The 25765-nt window shown below is 41.8% G+C and overlaps 1 protein-coding gene across 1 annotated transcript in view; it reads left to right on the top strand.

Moving 5' to 3' along the window:
- The window catches only part of Bend6 (BEN domain containing 6), a 54216-nt gene that overhangs the window by 13175 nt on the left and 15276 nt on the right, over positions 1 to 25765 (top strand). Inside the window, exons 2-3 of the mRNA NM_001393774.1 lie at positions 11272 to 11488; positions 16340 to 16517. Coding sequence (NP_001380703.1) covers positions 11369 to 11488; positions 16340 to 16517 — 298 coding nt within the window. The 5' untranslated portion in view covers positions 11272 to 11368. The remainder of the gene's footprint in view (positions 1 to 11271; positions 11489 to 16339; positions 16518 to 25765) is intronic.

The raw sequence follows: 25765 nt of genomic DNA, 5'->3' as shown, positions 1-25765 counted from the left end.
TGTCAGGGTGGGGATACAGTCATGCAAATGCTTGAGCATTTCATGATTCCTATCTTGGAGAGGCTGGAACCCCAGACAAGGAGATAGTCGTCACTGACACTGACAGCCTATTGCAAAGGGCCTGACGTTAGTGTTTAGTTTGCTTGCAAGTCAGGAGCTGAGGGCCTTGGTCAAGAACTACCATGAGGCGGATCTCAATGCATTCATCCATAACATGTAAATACCCTTTTCATCTACTCCAGAGAACTAAACAGGTTAATGAAGAGTTATGTACATTCATACATACTTACATCACACACATGACTGCACACATGTACGTACATAGGAGAAGAGAACTCAATACATTCTGGCAGTGGGCGTATTCTTACACGGTTGCAAAGTTCTGATAGTATGCAGTATGGTGCAAGTCTTCTTATAATTAATGGTTACATTTAGGGCAAGACTCAGCATCTCTGTATAGACTTCAGTGTAATCTCAATAAAAATGCATCTACAGACTCTAATCAGAGTGTGTTTCATTCCTTTCCCACCACAGGGAGCTTAAAGTGATTCAAGTCTGTAGTCCTTCAACCATACTTAATGATTTCAGCCTACCCATCTTCTCCAAATAACAGCATCATAGTTTGGCAGCTTGTCGGAAGCATAGTGAGAGTTGGTAAGGTGGCTCAGTGGGTAAAGATGCTTATGGCCAAGTCTGCCCGGCTGAGTTCAGAACCAATACGGTGGAAGGAGAGAATTGACTTCCTCCCACAAGATGTTCTCTGGCTACGTGTGCATGCGTGTGCGCACACATGTGTGTGTGTGGGTATTTATATCACATGTATGCATGTGTATTAGCCATCTTTTATTCAGAACGTAGCAGCAACTACTTGAGAATTTTAAGTGTATTTGATGTTACTCGACCATGGAGAAAGTAAGAGCAGGTTGTGCTGCCCCCTAGTGGACAGTGGTAGAACATACTCTCCCTCCAGAAGTCAAGCACTGGCAACTTAGCGTTTGTGGGGGTTTTTTGTTTTGTTTTGTTTTGTTTTTTACTCTGGAATTGCTGTTGTAATTGGAGCGCTCCAAGAGCACCCAGTTAGAATCCTGGTCTCTCTCCCTCTAGTAAGTTAGAGCTTTTTCACGGTAGTAGGAAACATCCGTCTTCTTCATGTCCTTCTTTGTTAAAAGTCCGAACTGAAACTAGAAACCCATTTTCAGAGCTAAGCTAGCCCTGGGATGTGTGGAACGCCATTCCACTGCTTCAATACACTTTGGGGTTCCCATTGAAGTATGCAGTTCACCGTCCGACCTGAGCAAGGCAAGGGAACCGTGTGCGTGGGCGGAGCTCAGTTTTCTACAGTGCAGCGTGCTCTCCTCCCACATTTTAATGGAATTTATAGTGGAGATGTTTTGTTATAAAGGTGAGAGACAACTGAATTGTGTTTTGATAACTCATCTAGTTTCCTTCTCTTCAGCAACTTTTATTTCTCAGAATCCCAGGTAGCTTCTGTATTAATTACGTATTAGTCCATATATTAATTATGTCATTGACTTGATAAATGTAGACAAAAGCTGCATTAAAATTCATACCTGTAACTACATTTGCTTCACATTACAAAACGTCCCTTCTGTCTTATCTTTTATGTAATTTTTTTAAATAATCTGGTTATCTTGTAGGCTATTACCCTCAACTACCGGTTATGAGACATTTGAGGGTCCTTGTCCTGGTTGGGTAAAGATGAAATAAACCCTGTCCTCCCCAAGTGACTTTGATCACGGTGTTTATCACCGCAACAGAAAGCAAGCTAAGATGACTGTGAAAAGTCGGTTTTACTGTGTTTCGATCGGTGTTTTCGAAAGGGTGAAATACAGCTTTTAATAAAGACAAGTGTGTCTCAGTTTACCTCCCTGTGAGCACACACCATGGGCACATGCATGTGTGTGCTTTCTAAACTGAAATGCTGGTTTTCGTTCACTCCCCCATAAACTGTTTTACCTTTAACAGGCAGAGGGGAAGCTCTTTGAAAGCCACTGGCTTTTGTTGTTCATACAACCGTCTATCTTGGGCACTACTGTGGCTATGGTTTAATTTGTTCCGCTAAGTGATAATAAGAGGTTCTCTAAGGGACCCTTAAGCTTTGTGGGGAAGTGAATGGCCCTACTGTGGGACTACGTGTGCGATGATCAGCTATGAGTGTGTGCAGGAGGGTGAGCCAAAGGGACGTTTCTGCAAGGTAAAGTGGGAAGAATTGTGTAAGGTAGCTTGAAACTATAGCCAGTGACCACAGTGCTCAAGAACGATGCTTGTACCAGTCAAAGACTGAGGACACACTGGTCAGACAGACGCTGGACAGATGTCTTGGATAGATGTCGCCGTGTGTGTCTGTGTGTGTGTGTGTGTGTGTGTGTGTGTGTGTGTGTGTGTGTACCTGAGGTGACCTTTGTCCAGGTTGTGGTTTTGGCAGAGGATATAAGACCCCTGTTTTCGGCATCCATCGGTGGGCTGGTCTCCCCCCTGATTTCTGCTTTAACCCTCCCTCTGTTGTTGCTTTTTAGTTAGGACTCTACAATAGTCTAAGACAATGCGAAGACTGTGTTCTTGAATGTTAAGTTATTTCTGCTTTTTTATGTGATAAGTGCACGTTAACAGGGCTGGAGAGATGGCTCAGCATTTATAACTGGAGCACTGACTGCTCTTAAAGAGGACCTGGGTTTGATTCCAGCAACCACGCGGCAGCCCGCACCTGTTAACTCCTATTCCAGGGGATCCAGTACCCCTCTTTTGACCAGTGAAGTCACCAACCATGCACGTGGTGCATAGACTTACAAGCAGACAAAATACACATACAGTGTAAAATTAAATTAAAAGGTTAAAGTGTACACTAACGAAAGTTGTCATCTCCGCAGTATGTAACTGTACAAGTCAGTGGTAGCAAGTATATTCATAATAAATACTCTACTATGAATGTGTATTTATATATGTACTATGAATATTTTAGGTTCACAATATTCTCTCTTCTTTTATTACCTATGCCTGAGTGTCATAGAAAAGAAATAGTAGTTAAATTCGGTAGTGTGTCTGTGTTTTAATTATAAGAGTCTTATGAGTGTGGGTATGGTCCCCCCCCACATACTTCATGCTGGTTTAGCTTGTTCTTTGATGATCTAATACAGGTATAAAAGATATTCTGAGGGCTGGAGAGATGGCTCAGCGGTTAAGAGCACTGACTGCTCTTCCAGAGGTCCTGAGTTCGATTCCCAGCAACCACATGGTGGCTCACAACCATCTGTAAAGGGATCCAATGCCCTCTTCTGGTCTGAAGACAGCTACAGTGTACTTGTATACATAAAATGAATTTAAAAAAAAAGATATTCTGATTACTTTCACCCCTTCCTTCCCACACCTGCCATTTCTACTCCTCCCTACAGGCCCCTCTTCCACATTCATGATTTTATTTTTTGTGACACAGACTTTAACCAGGGCTGTTTGTATGACCAGACCTTTGGAAGTATCTACTGGAGCCTCTGTGGGCTCCTCTGTGGGCATACAACTGAAAATAATGACTGCCCCTCCCGGGGAATCCATCAGTAAGCTGTAATTCTGCAGGGAAGGCTAGGGCTCCGTGAACCCACCCTCAATCCATGATTGACTCTTGACTGTCCCAGTCTTGTACAAGCCCAGTGCAGGCAATTGCAGATGCTGCATTCTCATGTTTGCCATAGCTGTGTTTGGCCCTGAAGACAGCATTTTGCAGCTCTCCTCTCTATCTTCCAGCTTTTACGGTCTTCCCCGTTCTCTTTGTAGTGTGAGATAATAAAAAAGGTGCCATCCCACGCTAGCACCGGCTACTCTCTGGCCCCAGTGTTCTCACCACTTCCATGGCTAGCCCCATCCCAGCCATCTGCCCCCTGTGGTTAGCAGTCACAAATCCCTGTAACCCAGTAAAATCAAAACTCTAGAGGCTTATAATTTATCAATCAGATTTATATCCATAAATTCTTACCCCACAAAAGGTCCACAGTGAACTCAGAGCCAATTGATATTCAATATAAACTGCCCATCTAGATAAGACAAATGTAATTATCCATCCCTTATGAGATACTCAGAGCTACCTGTGGCTATTCCATGTGGAATCTGAATCATCTTTCTCCATCTTCTTTCCTTCCTTCCTTCCTCTCTCTCTCTCTATCTCCTATCTCACCCAGCTCTCAAAATCTCTACGCCCGCCCTCCTTTCTCACTGTCCAATCACAGGCTCCAGCCTTTTCTTTCTCCTGCCCTCCCCTGCTCACTGACAGCAATCTACATTTCCCCCATTTTTGTCCAATTAAAAGGCTCTTGTCTCTCAGATATAAATTGAGTATAACTATTACCATTTGTAAATTATAAAGTATAAGAAACGCCTAACATCCAGTCCATCATTTTTGTCAGTTAAATAAAGCACTCTGCCATCCATCCTAACTTAAAAGACTTATAATTCCATATTTGTTATACCCTGGTTTAGCTTATATACTATCTGAAGACTATTCTCTCAAATATATTTTCTCAATGTTAAATAGCCGGGGTTGGCTATAAGACTATAACTACTCTTTCAACCCCATCAGAATCCGAGAGTGACTAATATTATCTGAAAATATAGGAAGAGTAACACAGACAAGTTATAGAGACAGCTGCCCACCTATACGGCCCCTGTATGTCAGGAAGTTGGGGTGTCAGTCTTCAGCCTTCTGGCCCAGGATCATCTGACAGACCTTTGTAATGCAGAGTTTTGAAGGACTGATTACCCTGACTTGGCAGAGATTATCAGTTGACTATTCTGCATAGTGTGTCCTTTTTCTGGACAGTATTTTTGTCTGTAGATGAAATAGGCAATTTCTGCCCAGTGGCTACCTAGCCACACTGTACTACCTCACCTGGTGGAGATGCTCAATTTCTTCTTGGAATCCAGAAAAGGGGAGCTGCTAGGAGCAGATATGCCTCAAAAACAACAACAACAAATAGATAAATAACATTCAATGTTGCATTTTGTGGATTTCTGACATTTTTGAAAACCATCTCTCTATGTAAAGTAATCTGGACTGTTGTCCATTAACTACTCTCAGCTGTTTCTAAATAAAGTATCTTGCAAGCACCCTAGCACTTAGCTCAGAGCCAAGCATTTGCTATCTGGCTTTTAACTCAAAGGCTTAAACATCTCAGATCAGTTTGTAATGGCATTTTTAGAAGGGCTGGGTCCAGACCTTGTATTCTTAAATGTGTTGTATAGGCACAATGCTTATATGAGAGAGTAAGAATATTAATCCCGATTTTATATCATTAAGAAATTTATACCAATGAAAACCTTAAATTCGTATCAAAATAAATCCTGTTCCAAAGTAAGAAATTATAACTTCAGCTTAGTAACCATTGTAAAGATTTCTACCCAATGAGATTATGGCTACACAATCAATTCTAGCTATTTCCTCCCTGTTCACATTATGACTGTTTTCTAAATTGCCCACAAGGACAACTTAGAATAACCACCTCCAGACCCCCAGGTTCAGGGAACCGGGGCGATGACTCTTCATAACTACTTCCAGCTGTATATGGGGGTTGAGATATCTTGGGAGGGTAGGGAAAATGGGGGATTGTTTGGCCTTAAGAGGGCCACACCAATGATTGGTGCAGTCTCTGGTGTCTGTGTACTGACTGGATCCGGCTGAAAGTCCCTGAGATCAGGAGTTCAAGCAGGTCAGCTCAGCGTGTCTGAGGATGAGACTCACCAACGCTGTACATTCTGTAATATATAAACCTCAAAACAAAACTTTAGTGTCGTCAAGGTATCTGTGTGGACTGTATCAGTCTGTGTAGGGTGTTCAGACTGGTTTTGATGAAAGTCTGCTCCCATCCTCAGTCTTCATTCATGCCATGTGAGGGACGGCACAAAGAATTCCTTTTTTTTAGATGCACCTGCCTCTATTTTCAGGTGGTCTTCGTCCGTCCTATGAGAACCATGTGAGTCTAGAGAGGTCCAGAGCCTACTCTCCTTATCTGCGAACACAAAAGTAGAGCCTTTCTCCCCAGATAGCATGGCCTTGAGCCAGTAACCAGAAAAACGTTTAGCTTGCCTTCTCTCCCAGAGGAATACTATAGCCACAAAACTCACAACCACACCCATTTTGAAAATTAAAACAATCCAAAACGAATGAAGTAAACTAAACAAAGACTGTATGAGCCTCTTCTTAGGCTTTTTCTATTCCGTCATGCCAGGAAATTAACCCAAAATTCCCATGGAGCCCGCGTTCAAAGCATGTGAGTTTCCCTCAGACTGTATTATACCTTCTAACTGATGGAGCCACAGACATCCATCAATACCCATTCATAGCGGGCAATTACCACTGTTCTCTCCTTAGGAGTCAGTAATTTTCCCGATCCTAGTTCTGAACTGTGGGCAAAAGTCCCCACAAAACCTGCATGTAAATCTATCCTGAAAGCCTATAAACCAGTCTTTGAATTAGATCACACCTCCAGTCAGCATCGGCTAAGGAAGCAGGCAGCTTCCATTCTCCAGCTCCTTGTTGTTGCAGTAAAATGAAAAAGGTGGCGGAAATGGTTCCCACCAGCTTTGTGCACTCTAGCTGTTTCTCTGTCAGCCACTTTCACACATTGTCCCTTGGCGAGTTGTTACCACGCTTGACATCACGTATGTTGTTGGAGTATGTTGGAATATGTTGGAGCATCTTTTGAGTATATGCCCAGGAGTGGTATAGCTGGGTCCTCAGGTAGTGCTATGTCCAATTTTCTGAGGAGCCTCCAGACTCAACTGAGTAAATTAATGAAATATAAAAATGTGTGTATGTAGCACAATTTCATTCCCCGTTCATATTCTCATGGATGTGCAGGCTGAGTCCATTCCCTAACTCTTATGGGTTGAGCAGCAGTAAATATGCGTGTACCAGCACATTTGCGATAGGAATGTACGGTCCTCTGGGTATATGCCTGGGAATGACAAGCTTCGTATGCACAGTGTGTTTCTGTCTTTTTGAGGGACTGCCACACAGACTTCCATAGTGGCTGAATTGGTCTATACTGCTACCAACAATGCACGGGTCCCCTCCCCTACACCATCAGCATCTGCTGTCATTTGCGCCCTCAAGCATAGCTATTCTGACCAAAGATGAACCTCGGTATACTTTTAATTTGTGTTCCTCTGGTGGTAGATGGTGCCGGATGCCTTTTTAAGTGTTTACTGGCTATTTAGGTTGTTTATTTATTATTCGGTTACAGAGCCTGTTTTTATTTGGCTGTTGTCTCAATGGTTAGATTTTCATTTGCCTGCAGAGCCTAGATGCTAATCCTTTATTTGATGTACAGTTGGCAAATATTTTCTCCCATTCTGTAGGCTGCTTCTTAACAAAATGGACTGTCCTGAGTTGAATAGAAACTTTCATTTTGTGAACTGCCGCGGATCGATTGTTGGCATTTTTCTTCCCCCAAGCGTCTGGTTCTACTTAGGAAGTTCTTGCCCACACCTCTGACTTCATAGGGTGGCCCTGCATCTTCCTCTAGAAATTTCAGAGTTTCAGGCTTTTCACTGTGCCTGTGATCCAGTTAGAATTGATGTTTTGGTCAGGGTGAGAGACAGGTTCTCTCTTTTCATTCATCCACATACTGACTTTCAGTTTTCCCAGCCCCATTGGATGATGGTGCTGTCTCTTCTCCAGTGTGCACGGTTTGACTCCTTGTAAGAACTCAGGCAGCTGTCTGAGTCTTGGTCTTATATCTGGCCCCTCTTTTCTGTGCCATTGACCTGTGTGTCCATTTTTCTTGTGCCAGCATCATGCTGGTTTGATTCTGTGTCTGAAGTGTAACCTGAAATCAGGTATGATAGCGCCACTAGCAGCATCCTGGATCTTAGGATGGTTTTGTCTTTTGTGTTTCTATGTGAATTTTTGGATCGTTCCATTTTTGTGAACCACAGAGTTGCAATTTGTATGGAATTGCATTGAATTTTTAGATTGCTTCCCACAAAATGTCCGTTTCCCAATGTAGAGTCTTCTCACCCCTGAGCATGAGACGCCTTCCCAACTTTGTCTTTCTCAATCCTTTTCTCCAGTATTTTAAACTTTTTTTTTGTTTTGTTTTGTTTTTTTCGGAGCTGGGGACCGAACCCAGGGCCTTGCGCTTCCTAGGTAAGCGCTCTACCACTGAGCTAAATCCCCAGCCCCTTAAACTTTTACTTGTAAAAAGGTCTTTCGTTTCCTTGGTTAAGTTTATTCCAAGGCAAGACTTTGGTTTGGTTTGGTTTGGCTTGGTTTGGTTTGGTTTGGTTTGGTTTTTCAAGAAAAGGTTTCTTTTTGTTGCCCTGGCTAGCCTGCAACTAATTCTGTAGACCAGGCTGGCTTCAAACTTGTAGGGAATCCTCCTGCCTCCTGAGTGCTGGGATTAAAGGTATGTGCAACAACCATCTGGTGAGTTTTTGTTGTTGTTGTTGTTAGTTTTGTGCTATTAAGAATAGGATTTCCCTCCAATTTCTTTATTGGAATGTTTGTCCTTGGGATAATTTATGTAGTAATTTCATACCTGTGGCCTTTTTGAACATGTTAGCCAGCTGTAGTTGTCTGGAGGAGCCTTTAGGATCTCTCAGGTACACTGTCACATCCTCTGCCAGGAAGCGTACTTGGATTTCTTCTTTTCCTCCCCCCACCACCCCCCCGAGCTGGGGACTGAACCCAGGGCCTTGCGCTTGCTAGGCAGGCACTCTGCCACTGAGCTAAATCCCCAACCCCCCTCTTTTCCTCTTATTTCCTTCTGTTTTCCTATTGCTGTAGCTAGAACTTGAAACACAGTATTAAAAGGGAGTGAAGTGAAGCCAGTGGGCGCTCATTTCTAATTTTAGTGGAAATGCTTAGAGCTCTCCTCCGTTTAGCAGACTGTTGGCTACCGGCTTGTTGTGATGGCATTTACTATGTTGAAGTAAGATTCCCTCTGTGCCTAGTCTCCATAGGGACTCCATCACAAAGGATGCTGGGTTTTATTAAATGCCCTTTCCACATCTGTTGAGATGATCAGGTGCTTTTCTGTCCTGAGCCCATTTATATATTGAGTTAAGCTTATCGATATGCACACATGGAACTGTCCCCTACAGCTCGGGAGTGACGTGGATGTCATGGTGGAGGATCTTGATGTATTCTTGAATTCAGTTACAAGTATTTCGCTGGCAGCTTTTGTGCTCTGTCCACTGGAAAGATTTTTGTGGTTTCTTTATCTGGTTTAGCTGTAAGAGTCATAAGGCTGGCTTCACCAAGAGAACCCAGAAGAACTCTTCCTTTTTCCTTTTGTCAAGATCTGTTTTACTGGACCTCGGAGGAACTTCTCCCTAGCCTGTTCTCAATTTAAATTTTCATTAGCTTCTAGGTTGGTATCAACTATACCAGTGTCTATCACTGTGAAAAACATCATGAAAGAAGGAATTCGTACATATAAGCTTTCTTTACGGGCTGGCACAAAAGATGAGTATTTGCACTTGGTGGCTCAAACTATAAAGCCAGCACTTAGGAGGCTAGGCATTTGGAACACTGGACAGGTAAGACCAGAGAAGAGCCTCCCTGTGGTGCTGTATTAATGTTGTGAAAATGGCTGACTGTCCACGGTAACCTACAGAGTCAGTGTAATCTTCATCAAAACTCAAACAAGAAACCAAACAGACTCATCAATAATGGAGGGTGGAGGAAGGTGGAATGAACAGATGTGCTACTAAACACATGAAAAACTGTTAAATCTCACCAGTCACCAGAAAAAGAAATGCAAGTTAAAGAATCTATCTCAGTCCAGTCAGAATGTCAGCCATTAGGAAATCAAAAAACCACATGAGCCTGGAAACCTGTGTTCAATCCCTTGAACCCAGCAAATTGTTTCCTGACTTCCACATACACACAGGGGCACACATGCATGTACGCACACGTGCAAAAACACATAGAACATTTGAAATATTTGAAATTATTGTTATGAGAGCAAACATCCTATTTGAACCCCAGCTTTTTTACTTCCTGCATATTTATGTTTTATTTTATTTTGGAACTTAGAAAATGCACTTCACAGTGGACCCAGGCTGGCCTTGAACAGGAAACCCTGTTGCCTTCATCTTCGAAGTGCAGGGATTGCAGGTGTGCACCACTATGCCCAACTATAATGTTCTCTTGAAAACTTCACTCGCCACATTAGTAAACATAGCTTCCGAAAAGCTGTACTTCAGGGTTTCATTATGAACTTTGTGAATAAAAGATTTTGAGTGGTGCATTTGCTAATACATTTACAGTAATTTGATAAGAAGCAAAATATTAGTTTACTCAATAGTCCCTGTGTATTTTATGAAGATCCATATGCTCGGTCCGACTTCAGTTTTATTATTTATAAATGCTTATGAAAGCAAACCAATTAGAGCAGATACTCCAAAGATTATGTAAGACTTTATATGCTACACCAGCTACGCACAACCAAGGTTAAATGTCGTCACTGCAACCCTACTGATAGGATCAGCTAGATTGTGACAAGGGGAACCTCCTATTGTAAGACTTCTGAGTTTTCAGGAAGAAAAACACCTTTTAAAGCAAAACTCAGTTCTAAGCAATTCTTTTTCTTTTTTTTTTTTTTTTTTTTTTTGGTTCTTTTTTTCGGAGCTGGGGACCGAACCCAGGGCCTTGCGCTTCCTAGGCAAGCGCTCTACCACTGAGCTAAATCCCCAACCCCCTAAGCAATTCTTATTGATCTCCTGGGGAATATGTGCACCTTCGATCCTAGTGTCATAGACTATTATTAATATATTTTCCTAGAAGTGCATAACTTCAGATCTGTGTGATAATGTTTAGGTTCTCAAACCTGTAGATTGTTCAGAGCTCCTTGACAAGAACTGCAGATGGAGCTTGTTCTTAGCTATCTGACATTTTTAAAACCAACTTGTTCACCTGGCCACATGTGCAGCTTGGGGGTGGTAACAAGTTAAAGGGTTTTATTGTTGTTATTGTTGTTTAAAGTACGACCTGCCTACTATGTATCAATCCCTGTAGCTGTCTTCAGACACAGCAGAAGAGGGCATCGGATCTCATTATAAATGGTTGTGGACCACCATGTGCTTGCTAGGAATTGAACTCAGGACCTCTGGAAGAGCTATCTTTCCAGCACCACGCTGAAGGTTTTTGAGTCAAGGAAAAATGTGCTAGTTGGCCAGTGAGAAAGACAACATGGCACCTTCCGTGGAAGTCGCTCACCTGAGCGGGCGGCAGGCTGAGGTACCCTCTGTTTTGTTTTTAAGGAGCAGCAGGAACCGAACCGCATGCAGTACAGCAGCACCTACATGGGCCTTTCTGCCTTCAGCGGTTTCGGAGAGCCTGGGCTGACTAATTGAGAAAATGCAGAAGGTCTTGCAGACAGATGACATCACCAACAACCAAGTTCTTAGAAAAAGAAAGAGGAAACGGACAGAGACCGCGAACTCAGAAAACGCAAATAGTGCCTCGGATAAAGCACAGGTTGGTTTGATTTCATTTTCTTACCTAGCTGGGCCGCAGTCCACAACTCTAGTCATTATTTCTTGGCTTTGTTTCTTGGCACTTTCTCTCATCTTCTTGTAATTTTCCCTTTTTAATTCTTTATCCAACCGAGGGAATATAGTTTCTGTTCTCTTCTTCAGGTTAGAAGTTAGAAACAGAAACAACAGACAGTTTTCCTGTTTCATTTCAGCCAGGACCAGATGTATCACTGTTCAAATTTCATCCTCTGCTCTAAACAAAAGATCATCAAACTGTCTGAAAATATTTTTCCTCCCAAAATATTTATGGAAATTGGCATAGTCCTTCATTAAGACTTACTCTTTGCTCTTCTCTTTAGAACTTATCTCATGGCCGTCTTCATCTCCTCATTCCCATCCTTCGCTTTGAACAACTTACCGACATGTTCATTCTGTGTTTTTATTTGTATGTCTTATACAGTCACACATTTGTGCATGTTTTATAACGCATGTGGCATGTTGTAGTCACACGTCCTTAAACAGTACCATCCCCCTCCTATCCCCATCTCTGCCCCACTCCATAAAACACTGTAAGACTGCGTACATATCATTTAGTGGCACACGGATATCATATAGAAATATTAATTTGTTCCTGATTTTTTTCAAAAAGCATCACACTCTCCAAAATTACTTATAGGACTTGATATTATGAGATGCATATAAATTGTGAAACATGTTCTGTAGAGAAACAAATCAACCTTACCATCCACATATAGAGTTATCCACTTTTGGTTATTTTTTGGGCTACACAACTAAAATCCATTAATTTAATATAACTCTACTCCACAGATTATATCCATATGAAATACCTAGGAGAATGGTTTGCTGTTTAGAAATTGCTTGTTTGTTTCTAGTCATGTGACTAGACATTATCAGATTGCATGGATTAAATGCATTAGTGATTAACTCCAAGTCACCAGCAATTTCCCTTCAAATCATTTAACCCAGAGAGTCCAGATTTGAATTCTACTTCATGCTCCCTGGGTCTTCTGGCTGTGTGTTGTGTGAGTCTGTGTCAGCCTAAAGGAAGTCTTGTGAATCCGTCCCTGTGTCTGTCCTTGTGTGTCTGTCTGTTCTGTCTTTGGGTGTCTATCTTCTCTGTGTGTGACTTTCTGGGTTTATGTGTGTCTATTGTATAGCTGTGATTCGACGCTGTCTCTGATTATTAATCAGCACAGAAAGCATCACACCGGAAGACGTGGGCTACTTTCCAGAAATCTTTAACAGTTTTATAAAGGATTAAGTCACTGGCTCCAACTGATCCCAGCTGAACCAGACAAAAAGCGGTTCTGCAAACGTCATTGTTTATCAACCAATATCCATAAATGGGTGCTTTTAACTTTTCTGGAAGCTTTTATGAAGTTGCTTTTGACCTCTGTACTGGCTGTCTTCAGTAAATGGTGGACATGCATCACCCTGGGTCAGAGGTATGGTGGTCAGAGGTCATTGAAGATGGCAGCTATTCATTAGCTTAGGTTAGAAAGTTAGAGTCCATTGGAAACCCAAGGCAAGTGAGATCAACTGTATTGTTCGCTTAAGGGCAGGGGTTTTGTTTGGTGGTGTTTTGTTTTGTTTGTTCATTTGTTTTTGTTTTGTTTTAAGGTGAGCAGACAGTAGACTAGCCATCTTAAGTGGCCTCAAGATGTATTAACTCTGGTTGTGAGGTCCAGCAAAAGTTTCAGTCTTGGGGAACGTGAGGGATTACATTTCACTGCCACATAAGATGAGTGCCACAGTCAACACGCCCACAAACAGTGCACAGCGTGTTTACCGCCTACGTCTCCACTCCTGGAATCCATCTTTTCCTCTAAAGGAGTCGGTGGAGGAATGCAGACATTTGACTTTGATTTTCTGATATTCTTTCTGTTCTTTATTCTCTGGGTTTCCCTCGAAGCACCAGAATGTCTTAGAGTGTGAGCTTCCCCTGTGCCTTTCTTTCTTCTACTCTCAGGTTAAGTTTTGAAGAACCTTCATGCTATAGGCATCTGAATTTGGTCTTCACACCTGGCGCTTTAACTGAAAATTTCCAGTGATTTGTACAGATACACACACACACACTCGCTGGTTCCAATATATGTATGTATGTGTATTTGTGTGTGTATATATATATGTGTGTGTGTATATTTGTAAACTTATGTGCATATATATATATTCATATATTACTACCAGTGGTTGTTTTTAATCTCACCATAGTTTGAGATATTTTCAATTATTGTCTCAGTTTTGACCTCAAAAACTATATTCTAAAACTAGAAGGTGAACACGAGCTTCCTTTTGGGTGACTCTGTTCCTTCTTTCCTCTGACACGATAAACCACAGAATTAGCTCTGTGACAATCTCAAGAACAGAAACTGTGAGTGGAAACCACTGAGAAGGAAAGAATAAGAATGAGCTACAGGTGAAGACAAGCTTTTCGCCCACTCCCACAGAAATAGAGATGGTAAAGTGCCTACTGTGTGCAACATAGTATGAGCTTTATAAATGGCAAATCCCAAGCACCTAGAGTGTATGCTCAGAAAAAGAAGCAAGAATAGAGAAGAACAGAGAAGGAAGAAGTCTTCTGATGCACACAAAGGAAAGACACTGCTCTTTGGACAGGGACACTAGGGAACAAATATTCTATTTTTTCCTCTGCATATGTTCAGTTAAAAAGAAATAATCTCCATTAAAACCGCTTCCTAGACCTCATATAATCCACCATCTGTCTGCTCCAGATGATGTAGTCATAGGCAGTCTTGCCTTTATAGACTCCGTCCCCTCCCTCCCCACCACAGGGTTTACACCTTGCACAAGCCAAGCAAGCACTTCACCACTGAGCGGTGTCCCTAGCCAGCTTTTTGAAAAAACAAAGCAATACATATATAAATATCTATTACATATCATAGATTACATATTATGTATAATACATGTTTCTGAATAATTCATCCAGCATTTCAATTTCTCATTTCTGCCTCTCTTTGGGGGGAGGGTTTTTCCTACGTTGTTTAGAATGGCCTTGTTTCCTGGAATCAAGTGATCCTCCTACCTCAGCTTCCTAAGGACTGGCACAGGTGTGTGCTACTGCACGGGCCTCTGGACTTTGTAATTGTTCAAATGATACATTGTATATTTACCTCTGGAACTTACTCTATTTACTTAACATTGTAGTTCTCACAGTAGACTGACTTTGGATTCTCCCACTTAGGGAGTTTGCTTCAGTTGGAATGTTCCCTTGTATGCACACACAGCTCTGGGGATCATTTACCAGAGCAAAGGGAGATAAGTGTTAAACTTCATAGGATAATATTACAGTGCTTTCCAAAGTAGTGGGCCAAGTTCTCCTCATACAACAACACATAGAGAAACCGTGGTTCCTGGCCACCCTGCTTAGTTTTGTCAGATTCCAAAATCGGTGGTGATTTTGACCCTCCCTCTGCTAACCAATGAGGTTGAATATCTCTGGGTCTTCTGATGAGCCGTAAACATTCTCTGTTCTGTAAAATGCCCCCCTTTATATCATTTGTTCATTTTTCCATTGAGTTACTGTTTTGCTTACCAAAATGGCAAATATTTCCCATTGGCTCTTATGGTCTTTTTTCTTGTTGAATGTGTCTTATGAATAGAAGTTCTTTATTTTAGTTTGGCTTTTTAAAATACTTCAAGCAGTGATTTTATATCTAGGAAATGCCCACTAAAGTTGAGAAAACATACATTTATATTTCTTGTACGGTTTTTGCATTTTGCTTTTGATGTATAAATTCTTAATTTCTCTGCAGGGATTTGCATTCAAGTGTGTGTGTGTGTGTGTGTGTGTGTGTGTGTGTGTGTGTGTGTGTGTGTTTTACTTACAGCTTTTTATCTCTGAACTTTTCCTTCCACACTGAGGGTATCATTCAATAAAGGTTTTTTTTGTTTCCTTCATAAAGAGTGTGCATCCTTTTTTACTATTCATTAATGGTATCTAGTCTCAAAACAAGATGCAAGCAGAAAGATAAAAACCTTAGACTCTAAGATTGGAAAAATATATATATTCTATAGACATGTACTTGTTGGACATTTTCCTTGTAGGCTTGAGGTGACCAGGGCCTTCTGCATGCTCAGCAAGTGCCCTTCCTTTCAGCTGCATTCATTGCTTTTATTTACTGAAAAATTAAAAAGAACATCTTATGGAAATCCAAAATGCATATGGAAGAACACACATCTCGAAAGTGTGGTTTCATGCATTACCACCAAATAAATATATCACTAGAAAATTACATCAATACCAGCATACTAAGAGACTCTACTTTAGCTGCCACTCTATTCTTATTCCTATGTGTGATTAATGGCTCTTTTCATGGTACAAATCATCCGTATCGATGTGCAGAGCAAGAATTTGCTGGGAGCTTGCTTCCCCACCTCCCCACCAAAAAAAGGCAACGTTGTTGTTTCTGTCTAGTTCAGACTGACCTGGAACTCCCTATGTGTTCCAGGCTGACCATGCCTGGCATGCTAACCCAGAGTAAGAGTCCCATTTTGAAGTTCTTGGCAGGAGACAGGCTCCACGTCAAAGGAGCCCAGGTTTTAACAATGGCCTTGCTGAGTCTACTGTGCTATAAAATACTCTGCTTTTCACCACATGAACAGAAAGTCAGACTCCTGTCTTCTATTTGAAAAGGGAACCTTTTGTGTGTCCTCTCTTGAGTTCTAGAGGGTAGAGGACAAAGCAGGGGCCGTGACTTGTGGCATCTGCAGGTGGAAGCAGCTTTCCATAGGTCTGAGGAGTGGCGTTGGCATACAGAACATGTTAAAGGGACTGCAAGATGTCTTTTGTTGTCCATGCTTTGTGTTTTAGAGAGACCCGTATTCAGGAAATGCCTTCCTGCCTGGGGAGAGTTCCAGCGATGAGGAAACCCCCTTAGTGGAACTGTCCAAGGAGGAACTTTGTAACAAAATCGAAAGCCTGAAAGAAAAGCTGAGAAGCATCCGGAAGGAGAACAGTCGGCTTCGACAGTCTTTGGTCATGCTGCAAGGTAAATGTCAAAGGGTTTGGCATTGTAGATACAAGAGAGAAAATGAGATTAGCATAAAATATGTTATAACTGCAGATCAACAGTTAAAAAATAGAAAAGAAAATCGGTTCCTAGAGAGCTCAAAATTACACTTAAGAAATCAGTGGATAGCTAAATTGAAACATAGATGTATCCAGTGATTGCAGAGAGAGTTTAGATTGTCCTTCAGTGTCCCAAATATTGTGCTCATTTAGTAGTATTCAACAGATTACTGAACTTAAGCTACTTATGTGCTGGACCTCAGAGTAAGGTCAAACAAACACGCTGTGCTTTCCAGATAAACTCATCCCACCCTTCTTGCCAGGGCAACTCCAGAAACTGTGAGATCTGGGGAGAGCCTCAGCGGTTATTGGCTCCACAGGCTGCACATGAGCGTTTGTATTGGCAATGGTTGTTAAGAGAATGACAGGCTAGATGGCTCAGTGGTTAAGAGCACTGACTACTCTTCCAGAGGTCCTGAGTTCAATTCCCAGCAACCACATGGTGGCTCACAATCATGTGTAATGGGATTTGATGCCCTCTTCTGGTGTGTCTGACAGTGTACCTGTATACTTGAAATAAATAAATAAATCTTAACAAAAAAACAAAAAAACAAAAAAAAAGAATGACTATCATGGGGGGGGGGGAAGAGAAGGGTCAGCCTGAGGAAATTAAAAACAAAAACAGAACCTGGCTTAATATTTTCCTTTTTGTGTAAGATCTTGAGTTTATATTCTAGTTTTTTTTTTTCTTTTTTTCGGAGCTGGGGACCGAACCCAGGGCCTTGCGCTCGCTAGGCAAGCGCTCTACCGCTGAGCTAAATCCCCAACCCCTATTCCAGTTTATTTTATATTACACACACACACACACACACACACACACACACACACACACACACACAGAGAGAGAGTGTATTCTGATCATACCAACATCCATTTCCTCTTCCTAGCTCCTTCCAGGCCCTCCCAACATGCCTCCTGTCTTAGTTAGGGTTTCATTGCTGTGAACAGACACCGTGACCAAGGCAAGTCTTATAAGGACAACATTTCATTGGGGCCGGCTTACAGGTTCTATGTTCAGTCCATTATCATCAAGGCAGAAACATAGCAGCATCCAGGCAAGCATGGTGCAGGAGGAGCTGAGAGTTCTATATCTTGTTCTGAAGGCAAATAGGAGAAGACTGGCTTCCAGGCAGCTAGCAGGAGGGTCTCAGAGCCAATGCCCGCAGTGACACACCTACTCCAAGGCCACACCTCTTAATAGTGCCATTCCATGGACCAAGGATCTTCAGACCACCAGACCCCCACCTCTTCATATTTTTCAAGAATTATAGTTAAGCACTGTGTCCTTTCTGAACAACTGATTAACCGGCAGCTTTTATATCATCAGCACTGTGATGCGAAGCACCAAATACACAGAGTACTTTGAAAATGAACTTCTGTGTACGGAATTGGTGCAGGTGATACAGGATAGAAAGTGAGGTCCGGCCAGGAGGTGCCACAGCCATTCACACTAGCCTGATAGCAGATCCTCTGGGACCCTGACTGTGGAAATGAAGGGACAGTTCCTCAGAAGGCTTGGTGACCAGACAGGATGATACAGGCTAGAGGATACAAGAAGTTGGAGGTAGACAGGGTACTGAGTCCTTTTGCCTAAGATACATGTCAAATTTAAGAGCTCACAGCTCTAAGGACAACAAGGCACACGTGAGCAGAAGTAAACTCATTCTGTTAACAGACCATTAGCCCTTTATTTCTTCACTTGAAAGATGGCATTTTTATAATTGTTTCCTTTTGGTGACAATTTCAGGGACAGAATCCCCGCTTCATGCTGGAGCTTTGAATGTGCTGAAAAGCTAAGACCAACCCTAGACTAACTTGTCAGTAGAACACTGATTTCAGGCCACACACTTTGATTTTAGTGCCTGATCTGTTCACTAGCTCCTCCTCTGCCCTCTCTCCCAGTTATGACTTCATCTACAAAATGTTGTCAATATGTTGTTTACTTGTTACCATGGGAATTGAATGAAACAATGACAAGTACTGTGCCCAAGGTCTGGCACAAGCAGGGAAAGTCAGCAATAGAAACTTAGTATCGCCTTTATCTGTTTTGTTTTGTTTTGTTTTGTTTTGTTTTGTTTTGTTTTCATTAACAGCAGAACAAAAAGAAAAGCAAAGGAAAGAAAGCAAATTTTCGGGTGCTGAAAAATAGCTTAGCAGTTAAGAGCACTGACTGCTCTTCCAGAGAACCCAGGTTCAATTCTCAGGATATACGTGGTGGCTCAAAGACATCTGTGATTCCAGTTCCAGAGGATCCAATGCCTTCTTCTGGCCTCTGAACACCAAACACACATGAGATTCACAGACATTCATGCAGGCATACACGCATACACATAAAATTGAAAATAAATAAAAATAAAGCTTTTAAGTCATTTGACTTTTCTGCCTTATTTTTCTCCTTTTATTCATGGAAAAACTCAGGCACAGTGACATACCTGTAATCCCAGCTCATAGGAGGTGGAGGCAGAGGCAGGAGGACCAGGAATTCAGTGTCATCTTTGGCTATATTGAGATGGTGTCTCAAAAAGAAAATAAAAGAAAAACACTTAACGTTGGGGTAGTCCTGCCTGCTGATTCTTGGGATTAGTTCTTGGCCACTGGAGAGCTCTATTCAGAAATGTTTGACAATACCTTGAAGAGCGTTCCCTCTGTTTTCCTGTAGCAATGCCAGTGTTTTGGGTTTTAAATTATAGTATTTCATTTGATTTGAGTTGATTTTTATGCAAGGTAAAAGGTAAGAATCCAGTTTCACTGTCCTGGTGTGGAATCCAGTTTTGCCCACACCATGTGTTGAATGTGCTGTCTTTTTTCCCCATAGCACTTTTTTTTTTTTGCCTCTTCTGTCCAAAAATTAGATGGCCTCAGTGTATCAGTCTGTTTCACATCCTTACTTCCGCTCTCCTGTTCTAACTGCTCTTATGTCTGAACCCATCTCCCCTTGAGATCGGTTTGGCTATTCGAGATCTTTTCTGGTCCCATATGAATATTTGTATTGGTTTTTTTCCCCCTAGATCCATGAAGTATGATATATGAATTTAAGTGGGTATTGCATTAAATCTGTAGGCTAATTTTGGTATATAGCCATTTTTTTCATTAATTCTACCAATCTAGGGATGTGGAATGTCTTTCCATTGTCTAGTGTCTTCTCTGATTTATATTTGCAGTGTCTTGAAGTTTTCGTTGGCCAGGTCTTTCACTTCTTTAGTAAGTTATTCCTAGCTACCTTAGTTTTTTCGAGTGATTTTGAATAAGGTATTTTTCCCAATTTCTTTCCTTCCTTCTTTCTTTTTTCTTTCTTTCTTTTTTTTTTTTTTGAGTTCATTGTTACTATACAGTGGGAATACATGAAGAGAAAAGGTTTCTGCATAGCAAGTAAACTGTAACAGAGCTGAGAGATAGCCCACGGGATGGGAGAAAATCATTATCAGCTGTACTTCAGACAGAGGGATAATAAACGGAATTCTCAAACACACAGTGAGAAGTAGACACCAAGGAAACAAACTGCCCGTCTACAAATTATCTAATGAGGTGAACAGACGGTTCTCGAAAGAAACACAAATGGCCAATAACCAACTTTTTAAAAGTGTTTAGCATCCTTGCCTACGAGAGAAATGCAGATTCAAACACCAAGTTGTTGTCTTACCTTGTCAGACACTATTACTAAGAAATCTGATTACAGATGCAGGAAAGGGCATGGGAAGAAGGATCCAGGATCCTTTATTCTCTGAACTGAAAGTACGAACCAGTGCAGACATTACGGAAATCAGCTTGGAGGACTCTTGGGGGGCGAGAATTAAAAAGAACCATCCTAGGTCCCAGCTATTTCACTCCTGGGTGTAGATGCAGAGGTCTCTACATCCTACCACAGACATGAGCCCACGCCCATGCATAGCACTTCTCTGTTTGCAATTGTAAAGAAACAGAAGTAGCCTGAGTGTCCATGAGCAGAAAAATGGACAACGAAAACCTGATGTATGCACACTTGGACTACTGTTCAGATGTAAGATAAAGTAGATTTGTAGGTGAATGGATGTACCTGGAAAATATAATGTTAAGTACAGTGACCTAAACTCAGAAGTGTGTGTGTGTGTGTGTGTGTGTGTGTGTGTGTGTGTGTGTGAGAGAGAGAGAGAGAGAGAGAGAGAGAGAGAGAGAGAGAGAGAGAGAGGGTCATATTAGGTAATGAGGAAGGATGGAGTGTAGGTACCTCCCCCCACCCTATGCTAGATATATGAATTTGACATTCAATGCAAGAGCCATTTTGTAATTTAAAAGAATCCCATGTGGTTTTCTCTCTGAGGCAGTGCCTGGGGAGATTGGACCTCCTTTTTATCCCTCTAACCACCAGTGTACTAGGAGTTAGATATGACATCAGTGAACACATTTGTCACAATGACCAGCTTAGAAAACCTGGAGGTGTTTCATAACCTGACACTCTCCTGCTTTTCCTTCTCTTTCAAACATATATCAAATGATTTTATTAATAGTATTACTTAAATTTCTTTAATTTTATTGCTATATGTAAATGTAAATTTTATTGCTAAGATAAAGTATGGGATTTTTGTAAAAGGGAGAGACACAGAAAAAGAAGGAAGGGAGGGGAAGAGAGAGGGAGAGGGGGAGGGAGAGGTATTTTAAAAGGTGTGTATATAGCCCTCTCCAGTTTCCCATTTCGTATTATTTCTGGTCCCACCTCAGTCAAGTTCTTCTAATCCCACTGGATTACTCTCCTCCCATTACCAGTCTCCTTTACACACGAGTGCTGAGTGTATCAGGTACAATATGCCGAAGACTAGATTAGGTATTTCTTTAGAACAAGAAATGTATTTTCTCACAGTTCCAGAAACTAGAATTCCAGAGTCAGGGCATTAACAGAAGCGCTTGAGGCTTTCAAGGCCTTTCTCTTAGCTTCTGGGGGATCATGACTCAAAGTGGCCGTCTGACGTCAGTCTCCCCATAGTGTTCGCTCTCTGTCTAATCACTGGGTATTAAAATCCATCATGAACTTTGATGCTCAGATTTCTGTCTGCAGTTAGTTAGACTTCCGGTTACTGGGAGAAACTCCATTTAAGGGAGGAAATATTTATTTTGCTTCACAGATTTCGAAGTGTCAGTGCATGGTCGGCTGGCTCCAGCTCTGGACTCTAGGCAAGATAACACTTGAGCAAACAGGGCATGGTGTGTAAGAGCTGTTCACCTTATAGTGTCCAGGAAGAGCAAAGAAGAAAAAGATAAGGGAAAGAGACATCCTTCCATAGCCCATCCTCACTGCCCACCTCCTGGCCCCACCCACTAATGTCCCATAAACCATCAAGGAATAAGTCTATGAGTGACATTAGAGACCTCATGACTCAATCACTTCCCAAAGGACCCAGGTCTGATCATGCTGCTTTAGGGGTTATGCCTTCAATACATACAGGACCCCTTCATAGAGATACTTTATAGCCAAACAACAATAGGTGCTAAGACCTCCCCAACTCGTTGTTCAGCTGCAAACCACAAGACTTGTAGCCATCACTAATACAACTCAAGAGTGGCTCCTGACCTCCCTCCTATCTCTCTTCCCTATCTTGGTTCCAATTCTCAAGCCAAAAAAAAAAAAAAAGAAATAAATAAAAATCTATCAGGTTATAGTTTTGATGCTGCTTTCACTTTGAGACCTTCAAAATGGTTCTAGAACTCAATCTCTTTTCTCACAACCACTACTGATATTCTTTAAGTTTTTTTAATTATTATTTTATGTGTGAGGGTGTTTTGCCTCTATGTCTGTCTGTGTACCATATGTGAGCAGTGCCCACGGAGGCCAGAATAGGAAATCAGATCCTCCAAACTAGAGCTACAGACAGTTGTGAGCTGCCATGTGGGTGCTTGGGATCAAAGCCAGGTCTTTTGGAGGAGCAGCCAGTGCTCTTCACCCCTGTGTCACCTCTTCAGCACATTTTGCTCTGAGCTTCCGAGCTTCCATTATCTCTCACACAGATTCTTATGAGTATCTCCTAATAAGTTCCTGCTAGTGTTCTTGCTGTTATATGCTGTGGCCTTAGCACAGCTCTGGTAGTCAAAACTCGGCACATGTCATTACTCCTCCGCCTAACTGCCATTGTCTCCCGTGAGTGAATTCCTACTCGTTCCTGGAGAAATGAAATTCTTTCCTCTATTGTTGAGGGATCTGAATACTTCCCTCCTCTTTATCCTCTAGCCTTTTTTCTATGCCTTCTTCTGTGGGATCCAGCCACTGGTCCTCCAGCTTTCCGTCTAAGAAATCAGGCTAACCATCACCATCATCCCTGTTCTCCCTATTCTGTCTGCTCAGAATCCTCTTCTTTGGTACCCCTGTGGCTTGAATCTTCGTTTACTGGAGGTCTTGCTCCAAACTCACCCTTTCTTAGACTCCTTACATCTAAATTTCAATGCCCCCCCATTTATTTTCTCCCCTCTCCAGCTGTCTTTCCCCTTTGATATTTATGCATTCTTCCTGTCTCTTATGTATCTACTACTGTCTGCTCATCTTTCGCAGCCCCACCAGATACATGCTTACCAGAATGTAACAGCAGAAACAAAGTGGCAACATTGTCTGTTGGGTGGGCAGCTGGAGAGTCAGGAGCTGCCTAAGCCTGGCGCAGTGTTCTTTCCTGCCACATTGTATTTCAGCGCTGTTCTAAGAACCTAAAACAACCTGTGGAAAAACAAAGGTCCCTGCTGTCATGGAACCAGTATTAATATGTGTGCATACTTACTTATCTGTGTGGAAGGATAATAGGGACACAATGAAAAGAAACAGACTATAATAAATTCTTTGCTATTTTAGATGGTGTTAAAGCCAATGGGAAAAAAATTAAGTGAAAAAGATTGGGACTTAAGGAGGGGGGATATTTACAATTTTACATAGCATAATCATAATTGACTTCTTTGTGAAGCTATGCTTGGGAACTAGAAAGACACCAGAAGATTCAAATTTCATGCACAGTCCTCTTAGAGTGTGGATATAGTCCAGCCTCAAATAGTTTTATGCATTGATAGCTTCATTTGTTCCTGGCACTGCTACTGAGAGGTGATTGGATCAGGGGAACACTAACTTCATTAATATATTATTCCACTGGTGAATTCATGCTGAATGGGCTATGTACTGGTGAGTTTTATGTCTGCTCGACACAAGCTAGAATCATTTGGGAAGAAGAAAACTCAATTGAGAGCATGACCCTACTAGACTGGCCAGTAGGCAAGCCTGTGGGGCATTTCCTTTGTGGCCCATTGTGAGTGGTGCCACCCCTAGCATTAAAACCTGCAGAGCATTAAAATTGGGATGAGTAAGCTACAGAGAGCAAGCCAGTAAACAGCATTCCTTTATGGCCTCCACTCCAGTTCCTGCCCTGACTTTCCTTCATAATAGATAGATAAGCTACAACGTAAAATAAGCCCTTCTCTTTCCCAGTTACTTTTTCTCAATGATGTTTTATTAAAGCAATAGAAACCTTAACTGAGACAGACTTTTAGTGGGTGAGGCCTGGGTGTGGCACATAGGACATTGAAGCTGTACCTGTGAGGGTATATACAGGTCCTGGTCCCTGTTGCTCTCTCTGCTGCCTGGCTGCCATGAGATAAGCAGCCATTTGTCCAACTATACTTGCCTGCCACCATGTTTCTGCCTTCTTGTTCTAAAAGCAACAGAACCAACTGACTATGGGTGGAGACCTCTAAAACAGTGAGCTGAGACAAATCTGTCCTCTTTGACCTAAGCTGCTTAGATCAAATGTTTTCTCATGGTGACAAAGATTTAACTCCCTAATAAGAGACTGCATGCTATCACAGATGCATAAGTGTCCCGGCTACTCTTTAGACTTAGAATCAGAGCTGCTTGTTGACAGGATATATATGCCACTGTGGAAAGGCAGGTGTGAGCATGCCGTCTGTGTGTGTGTGTGTGTGTGTGTGTGTGTGTGTGTGTGTGTGTGTGTGTGTATGTGACACTTAAAGCATACCCCTCCAAGTGGCAAGCGAGTGCAATGCAGAAGGGAGTATGTGGTGTTCAATCTGTAGAGTGACTGCATAGCCAGGAAACTGAGTTCACCTAAAGCTCAACTCTTCTAACAAAGGTCCAGTAAAGACTTATAAATTACACTTTTGCTCAGCACTTAACTATCTCAGAAAGCTTAACTTAAACACATTTTGCTCTCCCTCCCACCTTGAAATGCTACCAAAAAGTACATTTAAAATAGACAGAAGCACAAGGGTGAAGAAAACTCCAGAAAAGATCACACATAAATGATGCAGATGTTATAGTAGACGCTGATGTGCAGGTGATAAATGCTGACTGACTTGGCCTGGTCCAGTGGAAATGCTCCACGCTGCGGCTGAGCTTGCAGTGAGCAGTGAAAAACAGCAGTGGGCAGATTAAAACGAAGTAAGTTGAAACCATGCTGACAAATTGATGAAAGCTGTAGGAATCGTCCTTATGAAAAACTAGTGGCATGAGAACCAGAAGAAAATCTTACACAAAGACTCATTCAGATCACAAATTCTTAAGTACCCCATCATTTCTGGACCACATCAGAAGCCAAATCAAAGCTATGGATTCGGGGACATTAGGCACATCTAAGAAAAAGAGTGTATGGTTGCTTGAGAAACTGTCCTAGCATAAGCTAATGAGATGGCTCAGAGGATAAATTCACTCTCCACCAAACCCTGTGACTTGAGTTTGATTCCCGAGAAGCACATGGTGGAAGGAGAGAACTGAACACTACAAAGTCTTCCTCTGGCCTTCACATGTGCACTAAGGTACATGTATGCACATACATATGCATGCATGTACAAAATAGGATACATGAGGTGTAAAAGTAAAATAATACATGAAAATGTTCTGGCATGGGAAATGAAAACAAGGCATTAGAAGAATGATCCACTAAGAAAAGATTCCGTACCCGTGAAACAAGAACAGAGTAATTCTAAGAAAGGAAAATTCAAAGAACCAGAATTTAGAAACACAATAGACTATCTGGAAGAGAAAAAATAATTATGGATATTAGAGCAAGAAGGCAAAGATAAAGGAAATAAACATTATTAAGCAAATACAGAATTAGTCTTAACCAAGAAACCCTAAAAAACGGAAGTCACATTTTAAAGACTTCATGGTGTCTTTCTAGAAATAAAGGGTATATATTTCTAGAATAAAAC

Source organism: Rattus norvegicus, chromosome 9 (genome assembly GCF_021556685.1).
Source record: "Rattus norvegicus strain SHRSP/BbbUtx chromosome 9, alternate assembly SHRSP_T2T, whole genome shotgun sequence".
Taxonomy (NCBI): domain Eukaryota; kingdom Metazoa; phylum Chordata; class Mammalia; order Rodentia; family Muridae; genus Rattus; species Rattus norvegicus.
Note: the sequence above shows the minus strand (reverse complement) of the source record. Positions and strands in the feature narration are given on the sequence as shown.